Source organism: Mytilus trossulus, chromosome 9 (genome assembly GCF_036588685.1).
Source record: "Mytilus trossulus isolate FHL-02 chromosome 9, PNRI_Mtr1.1.1.hap1, whole genome shotgun sequence".
NCBI classification, from domain to species: Eukaryota; Metazoa; Mollusca; class Bivalvia; order Mytilida; family Mytilidae; genus Mytilus; species Mytilus trossulus.
The window spans coordinates 13,042,854-13,055,028 of NC_086381.1; the positions used below are offsets into that span (position 1 = coordinate 13,042,854).

At 32.6% G+C, this 12,175-nt stretch overlaps 1 protein-coding gene across 1 annotated transcript in view; it reads left to right on the forward strand.

Annotated features, from left to right (window-relative positions):
- The window catches only part of LOC134685150 (protein draper-like), a 15,144-nt gene extending 3,105 nt beyond the window's left edge, over nt 1-12,039 (forward strand). The window contains exons 2-12 of the mRNA XM_063544626.1: nt 377-465; nt 3,052-3,186; nt 4,158-4,292; nt 4,585-4,719; nt 5,342-5,476; nt 7,121-7,255; nt 7,636-7,770; nt 8,380-8,478; nt 9,268-9,355; nt 9,940-10,001; nt 10,523-12,039. Of these exons, the coding sequence (XP_063400696.1) occupies nt 377-465; nt 3,052-3,186; nt 4,158-4,292; nt 4,585-4,719; nt 5,342-5,476; nt 7,121-7,255; nt 7,636-7,770; nt 8,380-8,478; nt 9,268-9,355; nt 9,940-10,001; nt 10,523-10,818 (1,444 nt within the window). The 3' untranslated portion in view covers nt 10,819-12,039. The remainder of the gene's footprint in view (nt 1-376; nt 466-3,051; nt 3,187-4,157; nt 4,293-4,584; nt 4,720-5,341; nt 5,477-7,120; nt 7,256-7,635; nt 7,771-8,379; nt 8,479-9,267; nt 9,356-9,939; nt 10,002-10,522) is intronic.
- The last annotated feature ends 136 nt before the right edge of the window (nt 12,040-12,175 follow it).

Below are 12,175 nucleotides of genomic sequence, written 5' to 3' on the forward strand. Positions count from 1 at the left end.
TAAATCTCTCTTCTTTGAAGAAAAAAAAATTAAGTGATTTTTCAGTTTTAATTTATGTGTAAAGTAAAAACATATACATAATTGTATGTAAGAAGTTTTCATCTTATTAAGTACGGTCGTGTGGTTTTGTTTATTGCTTCCTGTTGCAGTGTTACGTAAAACGCAAATACAACAGTAAACAATATGTAACACAGCTTTCAAGGATTTACGAAATATAGCCAATTAGATATGACGCCATATATTCGGATAAACCAAAAATTGATATATGTTTTTTCATTTTATTTTAGTTATACACATGAAGTATTATACATGTACTGCATTTACAATTATGTTTGAGATTTGTCCCGGTCATCTGAGCTCTTCTTATCTATTCTAGCACGACTACAGTAGGAAATAAAACAACAACAACGACAAATTACTTCTGTTGTGAAGGATTTACAGAAGCTACATCAGGAAAATGTACAGGTATATATAGTTAACATATAGTACTACGTTTGCTATAGTTACAGGGGCGAATCAAGCCATTTAAAAAGGGGGGGTCCCCAACCCAGGACAAAGGCGTGTGTGGGGGGTCAAACTATATGTCCCCATTCAAATGCATTGATCGTCCCAAAAAAAGGTGGCTTCCAACCCCCGGAACCCTTTCCCTGGATCCGCCACTAAGTTATTATATATTATCTTGAATCTTCACAGAGGATATAGGCTGATATTTACATCAGACGAAGGGTAATAAAGCACTGACAGAGGAATATCAGACATTATTCCATATTGATAAAATATTAGTAGGGTTTTCTATATGAATGGATTTTGAATAAATAAGCATATTCACCTGCGGAAAAAGGATATTCGCCGCGCAAAACGTCGCGTGCTTTTACGTGTATAATTTTGGTAAAAAACGTTTGAGGTACAATTGGTTTTGGTAAATATTTTCTATTACATTAATTTCTCTCGGAATATGGAATAAAACATTTACTGTCTTTTGTTTCGGTAAATATGTGGGTTTTATTGACTTTTGAAAAACTGATATTCACTTCGGCCGTTGGCCTCAGTGAATATCAGTTTTTCAAAAGTCAATAAAACCACACATTTACCTCACCAAAAGACAGTAATTGTATAATATCCCATGCGAAGCCCTAATAAGAATTATATTATACTGGAGTGTCCTTATATTTAATATCATCCTGACCTTTGTGTTTGTTCAAATGGTATATAATATAAAACAAAGAAGTGGTATAATTGCCAATTGCAATGAGACAACTGTCCACAAGAGACCAAAATGACACAGAAAATAAATATAAACTTATATACCATGTCAAGGTAACAAATCAAATTGCTGGATTAGCTACATATCGGCTACTTCACTTTATGAATATATTTTAAATTTTCAACACGATACTTTTACAGTACATGTGTAAACAATTTGATAGTTAAATCTTTTCGCTTATATGAGCTGGCTGTTTTATATACCTTTTATACTTCAATTGTATGATATCAAAGGCAGCTTCTGAACACGAAAACTTTTCTTGTGCTTTTCTTCTTGTGTTAACTTGTATCAGATTTATGAAATAGAAGATGTGGTATGATTGCCAATGAGGTTACTGTCCACAAGAGACCAAAAATGACACAGACATTAAGAACTATGGGTTACCGTACGGCCTTCAACAATAAACAAAGCCCATTTCGCATAGTCAGCTATAAAAGGTCCCAATATGACAACATAAAACAATTCAAACGACAAAACTAACGGCATTAATTATCTAAAGAAAATGAACGAAAAACAAATATGTAACACATAAACAAACGACTGAATTACAGGCTCCTGACTTTGGTCAGGCACGTAAATAATGTGACGGAGTTAAACATGTTAGCGGGATTCCAACCCTCCCCTTAACCTGGTACAGTTGTATAACAGTACAACATAAGAACGAACTATAAAAATCAGTTGAAAAGGCTTAACTAATCAGATGGACAAAAATACAAGTGGGCGTGGCCGGGTATTTGTACTTCATTTGAGAAACTAAAATAGGTCGCTGGTATAGAGGTGAAAAACATAAAATTGAATGCTTGTTTTGAGATGACATGCTACTGCAAAAACTTACTACATATAACGTCCATTGGTGAAAACGAATACATAGTTTAAATCGATTCTATATTTCACAAGATCAAATGTATACTACACAAAGGTGTGCAATATGACATACGTGACTGGCAAGGTAGTAGCACTGTTGTACTGGCATATTCGTGTGTTTCTCTGTCCTATATGTTCTCCCATTTATTTGTATTGTAGTCCTGTCATGTTCTGAATTGTCATTTTAATGTTATATTTAACCATGCATTAAAAGCGGGAGGTTTGGCTAGCCAAGCAAAGTTTCAACGCAAATTTTTTTCCCTTTAATGTCTTGTACCAAGTCAGGAAAATGGCAATCGGATCCATTGCTATATTATAGTTCGTTTCTGTGTGTGTTACATTTTAGTGTTGTGTTTCTGTTGTGTCGTAATTCTCCTCTTATATTTGATGTGTTTCCCTCAGTTTAAGTATGTAACGCGGACTTGATGTTTTTCTCAATCGCTTTATAAGTTTCAAACAGCGGTATACTACTGTTGCCTTTATTTTGTACCACCTTGAAGTATAATAACCTCATTGTCATATATAAAGAATGGTGCAATATGAACGGTGGGTGTGTGAGATGACAAAAATACCCATTACTGCTCTTAGATGATGATAATGTTTTTCATCAAGATGAATTTCATAATTTCAGAAAAACAAAAAATCAATAAACAGAAAACAAAAGGGGGGGGGGGGGTTCGGGGGTTGGATCCTCCCCTTTTTGGACGATCAATGTATTGGAATGGGAACATGTAATTGGAACCCCGCCCTTTTGTCCTGGGTTAGGACCCCCCTTTTAAAATGGCTGGATCCGTCCCTGACCACTCTCTATTTCAGTGAACAGAATCAATAAATATAAGAAAAAATCCTGTTCATGTTTCAAAATTATATTTTTATCAACGCTTTTGTCTTGCACTATCAAAATAGCCATTTTGTTCTTTCAGCATGCACCAACAATAAATTTGGAGATAACTGTGGTAAGACATGTAGCTGTGTGGCGGGAAATACTGTAACCTGTAACCATGTAAACGGATCATGTACATGTAAACCTGGATGGGAAGACACTACCTGTAGTCAAAGTAAATAATTTGATTTTTTTTTTCAAATGAATCTTCAACAGTATAAAAAAATTCTGTAAAAGACAGGTTCATTAAAGCAAAAAAAAACAACACAAAAATTGTTATAAAGAATAGATATCAAGTTTCAGCTCAATAATGCTACCAAAGTATGTTAATCCATTATTGGACCTGGAATTGCTGAAGCTGCACTAAAGTAAACACATAATTATCAGTTTTGAACAAACATAACCATTATAACATCTCCTCAGGAAAACTTTCTTTTGAAATATTTGGAATAATTAGTGTCAAAATTGCACCCCAAAATAATTAAAACTTGACCACAGTTACTACAGTTATGTTCTCCAGAAGGATAAGCGATTCTTGTTCCACTAGTATGACCCTTTAACGTCTGTTTCTAATGTATTATAATTTTTAGGATTTAACAGAACAATAACGTGTACTTATTAGTAGTAGCAAGGAGGTTATATATAACCTGTAGTAGCAATATTTTATCAGACAATATATTCTGATAATGGATGATTTCTTTTCGAAATATTTATAGATTTTGTACTAATTTGGTTTTTTTTTTATTCCATTTTCTTATTACATGTATGTTGTTGTTCACTTTTGGACGTGTGTTTTATTTGATTTTGAGTACCATAAGGTTGTCATAACCATTCAACTGTTCGTAAGAATTATTGTTATTCAGATGTTTTTTTTTATATAATTATACAAATGTTATTATTTTTCTTTAACAATACATATAACTTGGTTTTACGTACAGTGTGGTTGTAGAAATTACATTTAAACGGTGTTTGTTTTGATTTTCAATCTGAATGGTATGGCCTTAGCCAACATTTTTGTTTGCAAAAAGAGTAGAGTCTACCTGGTGATTATTTATCAGAAAACAAAATAATCCAGACTAAGGCAGTATCCTGCTGGATACTTATTAGTTTGACAGATTTATGATTGTTTCATACTCAAATTTGTAGAATGTTCAAATTGGAAATATGGTGACCGATGTTCAAAATCGTGTATATGTGATCGTCCTAAGACAGCAACCTGCCGGCATACTAATGGTGATTGCATATGTAGACCAGGTTACATTGGAGATGATTGCAAGAATGGTACGTGCAAATTATTTGCTTATTTACTGAAGTGCATGTTTATATTAGAAACAGAAGAAAAATATATTCGTAAAGCATACGAGACATAAAAAACACATGCATAAAGCAACCGGAATTTACAAATATAAACTGAGTTAAAAGTCCCGCTGTCATTTATATGTACACTCTGCAAAAATAGAAACGCCTAATTGTTTATAAACGTCATGCATTTAAAAACCAATTTTTCGATTACACTTATTCTTCAAAGAGGTAAATGTGAAAGTAAAACATATTTCCAACTTGTATTTTACAGACTGCCCGTCATGGAAATTCGGACAAAACTGTCAAATCAATTGCAATTGTCAACGGAACACGTCTACGGCATGTCAAAATACAGATGGGACATGTCTTTGTACTGCTGGTTACCAAGGCTCTAAATGTGGAGCTAGTGAGTATTAGCTTTATAGTAGCAATACAATGTTAGAATTGCAAACGCGACATAGTGCAGTTATAAAATTTTGTTTGTTAGTAAACCAGTATTCGAGAAATAAATGAAGTAATAGTTCATATTGCACTAGCATCAGATTAACCAACAGTAAAAATAATATCACTACTTGTGAAAGGGAATATAGGTATACGTCGATCATGTTGAGATAGATGGACGACGAAAAACTTTCTAGTGGTCATCATATATAAAAAAGAAGATGTGGTATGTTTGCCAATGAAACAACTATCCACAAAAAAACAAAATGACACAAACATTAACAACTATAGGTCACCGTACGGCCTTCAACAATGAGCAAAGCACATACCGCATAGTTCGAGCTATAAAAGGCCCCGATAAGACAATGTAAAACAATTCAAACGAGAAAACTAACGGCCTTATTTATTTATGCATGTTCTTATGGTCAACATGATACAACCTCCTACACAATATGTCAAGCCAAAATAAGTATCATGAAATTGCCACCAAAGTATATCATAAATTTGCCAAAGGTATTTATTTTGAGTGAGCTGTTTTAGTTTGTTGAGACGATTATTTGAACAATTAATTCCGTCTTTTTTTTAAGAGTGTCCTGAAGGAAAATATGGTTTGAAATGTTCTCAGAACTGTCCATGTTCGACCCAGGGGACTAGAACATGCCATCATATAACTGGAGCATGTACTTGTATGCCAGGGTATATTGGAACCACTTGTAATCAGAGTAAGTACGACCTACAGTAACATGTAAAATAAATATTGCCCGCCATTAAATTATGTCCACTGGACACTTTTTCACGGTCCGGCTATGATGACTTATAAATCGCGTCTACAGATGTGAAAAAGGGACTTTCAAAAAAGGACAATATATGACAAAGTGTCCTTCATAGAAAGGATAGTATTTCATACGAAAAAGTGTCCACTCTCAATACCTGCAAAATATATATATATTGCGTCAGTTCCAAATGAAGTTTAAAGCATGGGCGTTTGTCTCTTTTAAAACATGGCATATAAACTGAAGTATTGAATTTATACAAAATGTCATCATAGTAATAATGTGTAATTAATTATGCATTTAATGAATGGCAATACTTTATTTTGAATTTTATGGTTCAATACAGCGGATTTTTCATTGTGAAGAGAAAACATTAATTATAAAAAAGAAGATATGGTATGATTGCCAATGAGACAACTATCCACAAAAGACCAAAATGACACAAACATAACAACTATAGGTCGCCGTACGCATTCAACAATGAACAAAGCCCATACCACATAGTCAGCTGTAAAAGGCCCGGATAAGACAATGTAAAACAATTCAAACGAGAAAACTAACGGCCTTATTTATGTAAAAAAAAATGAACGACATTAATTGTATGGTTCAATAAATTAGATATAAATTATTGCCATCCATTATAAATAAATTTCTATCAAAAATACTTTTAAATTATTTATATTAATAATAACGAATAACGACGTACACACATGTTGGCGTATGAATACACAACGTCAGAGTGGGCGTGTCGCCATACAAATTGATAACATTGAAAATAAAAGTAATACTTTTAACCAATCAGATGACAGTTAATACATCAAATTTATTTATTATACAATAAAACATCTTTATAGCTAAGATAATCGAAAATGCTGTGGAACTTTATTACCCTTCTGTATTGTTTAGCCTGTCACAAGTCTGGTCTTTTTAGTTTTGTATGTGTTTTTAATTTTAGTTCATTTATATATTTTGAAGTTAAGTGTGACGTCCATTTACACTGAACTAATAAAACTTTTTGTTTAGGGGCCAGTTGAAGTCTTTGATTCCAGTGTTGAATTGGTGGCCTTGGGTTGTTGTCTTGTTACATTCCATATTTCCATTCGAAATTCTACCTTCAATTCTGTTCATCTCAAATTATAACTGGTTCTTAAGTGGTTTGTTCTAATAAACGAAAATTAAATATAGTTAAATCATTTCAGTGGCTTTTTTTATTGTCTCCCTTCAAAGGATATTTTTTGCTGCCTCATGGTGAAAATCAATATTTACAGGGCAAAATTTTTGACTCAAAGATGGATGGCTGTTGGACGTTCAGCGACAAATGTTTTATTCTAACGAGACAAGATCCTATCACCACACAGGCACACATTACTTTGACCCGACCAGGGATTATACCCTCAAACGACCATACTTACACGAAACTTGTCCCATGGAGGGATCGAACCCTTAGGCGGCCAGACATTAACGAGATATGACCCGACCAGTGAAGGAGCCTTAAAGCGATTACGCTTCCATGAGACAACGAACTGAGACTTGTGTTTAGATATTGACTAATCATTCCTTGAATTTATTTATTTTCTTTCATATATTTTACAGGATGCACAGGTATGAAATACGGAAACAACTGCACACAGAGTTGTCAATGTGTAGAAAACAATACAGTCAACTGTTTACATACAAATGGAAACTGTCTTTGTAAAACAGGATACATCGGAAAACTTTGTGAAAATGGTAATAATTTTGATGTACTCCGTTAACTGAAGACTAATGAATTGGTCTCGTTTTCCAATACGTATGACTTTTGTGTTTAATCCCCCTCTCCTATTAGAGAAAATTATTGATATTAACTAATATTTCACTCCTTATCAGACGGATAATAATTTGATACTAAGCAACTGGAGGGTTCTAATATGTTCTAATATGTTCTAAAGTGATCAAAATGGAATTTTTGAAATTTATGGTGAAAATTCTGACTTTTTTAACATTTATTTACATCTTCGTCGTATTTATGGGTATATATATATCCCATTATACGAACACTTACATTTATTATATATGTCATTGATATTTTTGCCAATGATTGTATAAACACATACTGAATTATTTTTCAGTGTGTCCTGATATGACGTTCGGTAATAACTGTTCGAAGACATGTGTATGTCCTAGTAATGCCTTTGATGTATGTGATGCTGTTAACGGAGACTGTATATGTAAACCTGGATGGACCGGGACAAATTGTAATCAAGGTAATTTATTGGTTTTTGTTAGATACCCGTTTGACTTAAAACCTTAAAATTTAATACTACGTTTAGCCATAATTAGAATGCAGAAAATGTAATTCCAAAATAACAATGTATAAATTTCGATGCGAACTAATCTCTTTCCTGGGTTTCATCAGGAATCCTAACTGTTGAAAGCCAGAAATGTGTAAAAATATAGAAACGATAGAAGATATATGACAAAAATGGGCTTTAAATACTAGTTACCAAATCATCTAAGAGAAACTACACCTTAAATTATTTTTTGAAAATTTCTGAAATTATCAAGGTAGAAATTTAAGGCAGTATGCTATGAATCAGTACCAAAGCAATGGTACTGAAATGATAATACTCTCGGGGACGAACAATCTGACAGCAGTGGTATCGGTCTAGACTGGAAGTGTGTAAATGGAAAACTCATTCGGTACTATTGTACCACAGTGACATAAGATTAACTTATTATAACATCTATCCTTCACGCGTTTCAACGTCAGTTTTAAAAAATGCGTGCTGTGGTATAATACGTTATGTTTTAGTGTGTGTTCTGAAAGTCTGTTGCTTTAATTAATATATGTATAATGTTGTATGTGCGGTTAGTTTGTAAACCTGGAAGCTTTGGAAGTTACTGCTTTGGGAGGTGTAAAGACTGTGATACGTGTAATATCCAGACAGGTGACTGCTCCGCAATAAAAACAGGTACTTACAGAAAAAAATATTTCATAGAAGTTAAGGTACAAAATTAAACCATGACTAAGTTTGGATGAATAACATGATTTGTGTCACCCGTTCAAGAGAGTATTCTTTATTTTATAATGAAAGCTTTATTAATGATCGAGATTAAATTATGGCCTAGTTATAACACAACAAAAACAAAATCATCTGTACAGTATAAAAAAGAAGATGTGGTATGATTGCATATGAGACAAATATCCACAAAAGACCAAAATGACACAGACATTAACAAATATAGGTCACCGTACGGCCTTCAACAATGAGCAAAGCCCATATCGCATAGTCAGATATAAAAGGCCTCGATAAGACAATGTAAAACAATTCAAACGAGAAAACTAATGGCCTTATTTATGTGATAAAATGAACGAAAAATAAATATGTAACATATAAACAAACGACAACCACTGAATTACGGGCTCCTGACTTGGGAAAGTCCCAAGGCAGGAATGTTTTCCCAAAAAGTTAGAGCGGGATATGTTTGATAGAAACAAAAAAGAGTATCATTCAAACTTCATATTAATTGATTGATTATTGCTTGCTCATCATCAAGTGACAAACCACAAGAAAAACATGTTATATAACTGATAACCATATGCAACTTTAAAAACAAGTAGCAAGTAATTCCGATTTTTTTTTATAGAATGTATTACAAAAATATTTTTCTGGCTCCGAATTATTTTAAAGCTTTACATTGTATACGATTAGTCATATTTACTTTAAAATGTGTTTATGTCTTGTATTGTACATGTGCAGGCAGTCTGGTCGCCATTATTATCCTTACTGTTTTGTTGGCCATTGTAGCTGTTGTTTTCGTGTTTTATGTTGTACGAGTGAAAAGAGGGTAAGCTAGCTTCTTTGATTTAAAATATATTAAAATCATAATTGTCCCTCACATTTAGTATGATGAACTAGTTAAATCATTACAAAAATATATTATGAATATGTACTCCAGCCGCGCGCTTCGTCTACTACAAACTCATCAGTGACACTCGAAAAGAAAGTTGGGGCAGAAAAATCCGTACAAAAAGTGAAATACTTGATAACTAGAGAATGAAATGGAGTACAAATCCAAAACACTTGGAATAACACTAATAAAATTAATAAAAGGAACATTAAATGTGTGGTATGGGGTAAAGTCAATTTCTTAAAGAAAATGTCAGACTCTCAAACACCAAATGATAGTTTATAATTATACGTCAATATTCAGATTAAACTTTTCGACAGAATAAAAGGGAATTGATGGCACTGAAAAATGAATCGACATTTAAAAAGGGCATGCATACACAAATTATAAGATACAGTTTTTGCTATTTGTAAGTTGTGTCTCTTATGTTTTACAAATGTGTGTGCTTGCTTTTATAGCTTTTGCCACACCTATTTTTAGATTATACATTTGTTTCATTTTAATATTTTCTTTTTTTTTAGAACTGGAGCATCAGGTCTTTTCACCAAAAACAAACTGATTAAACCTGATTCAAATAAAAAACGTAAGTTTAATACAAGTTGCTTTACAGTTGATATTACTATTACTTATATGTCAAAGTAATTGAAACGATGTTGTAACTTGATCAAATGTTAAATTAAAATCATATTTATTGTCCCCTTGATATTGTTGTAACGGTATTTTATGTCTTGATTATCATGTAACAAAGGAATCATTGTCCAAATGCGTTATTCGCTACAAATAAAAGCATTATGTTTGATTGAAAGGGTTTCAGTCTTAAAAATTTAAGGGACGACTATTTCGTTATAGTCTTTCCCTTAGAAGTTACCATTCACGAAATCGAGGTACAATACAGTTATCAGGAGTTTTGCTGTGTCATAATAGTTTAATTTTTTTAATTGAAATATTATAAACTAAATGACCATACAAGGACATACACAAATGTACATGACACAAAATGAAAAATTTCGCTTACATGTTTTATGAATGAAATTTACAGCTCTTAATAATGTTTTCAACACATGAAAGGAATTTAACTGACAGCTACATGTAACTCTTTTTCAGCTAAAAAATCCGTGAGTGAACCAATATCACCATCGTTATACTATAACACAACAGATCTAACCTACGAAAACTCAAAGCCTGATGTGAAAACTAAACCAAATCTTAACACGTATGAACCAATGCAACCACAATCTGAATACGAGAATTTTGTAGTTTCTGAAAAGAAACCTCAAGAAAAAGACTGTGTTCCAGAAGACAAATATGAATCCCTCCAAGACAGACAAGATCATGCTTATGAATTATTCAGTAAGAAAGAGGAACAACATAATTATTCATTTCTTGGCGACAAAAATTGAAATGTGTGTACTTTTATCCTTTTCGCCATTTTTTTTTTTATATGTTGGTGGACTTGAAATGTCATCTTTTCGAACAAGGTGCAAAGGAAGTACCAATGTAAACTTATGTCATTGGAGGGTAAACCAGTTTTATGTATTCGTGCATCAAATTGAAAGTGTTGTTTCCGTGCGATGAACACACTTTAGCTTATGAAAAGCGGATATTATAGATATGGTCCCTTCATGTTAGAAAAAATAAGAAACTCGTAATTAACATAATGTGTAAAACATGTTGAAACTCTATTGAAACAGTGAAAAGACAGCGATTTTCACATGTGTTAAGCATATCACATTTTGTGACATATGTTTAGCATAACTCATGTTTGTGACATGTTAAGCTTCAGAATATCACATTTTTGTGTCATATGTTTAGAATATCACATTATTGGGACATATGTTTTGTATATCATATTTTTGCGACATATGTTTTATATGTCACATTTTATGACATATTATCTGAATCTTACAGATTTGTATCATGCGTTTGTATATTCATTAAACTAGTATTTAAGCTTTTTAAAAAAAGCTTAGTTGAGATATGTGATACTATTTAAAGCATCTCTTAATTATTTTTGATTATTAGAAATTCAGTTTTTTCTTCCCAAATGCCAAGATAAGATTGATCTGATGAGTCAAGCTCATTTTAACTAAGTTACATAATGCGTTCTCACACCGCTGTCCAAGATCAAGAGGCCCCATAAACATGTTAAAGCTATTCACATTCTGTATGTGCCTGAACAAAGTCGGGAGTCTATAGTTCTGTAATTGTCTCTTGTTCCTGAATATCATAATTGTTTTTCATTTATTGATTTGTACATAAAACCGCTCGTTATTTTTTTCAATTGATTTATTTTTACATTTACCATGCCTGGCCTATTATGACTTATAATGTGATTTTGCCTCATTGTTGAAGGCCTTACTTTGACATATTGTTGCTAACTTCTATGTAATTTGGTATCTGTAATTATTTAAAATTTTTTGCTTAAGAAAGAAAGGATCAAGAGTGAAGAAGATGAATGTGAGAGAGACAAATTATGTCAATATTATTGATATTGCTGTGCCTATACGTTATTGTTTTGATAAACTCTTTTATTTTTCTACCAGTCCCAATTGTTATTAAAACGTTTTCTTGTATATATGTATGTAAACCTGGAATAAAAATATATTTCGATTTTTATAAAATGGCTCATTTCTTCACAGTCAACTTATGTTCTGAAAATGGTACCGCTGTGTTGTTCATTTGCATAGTCCGATAATAGGGTGCGTTTGGTGATATCATAATCAAGCGGGAAATGAAGTGCGATCGTGGCCCCGACAA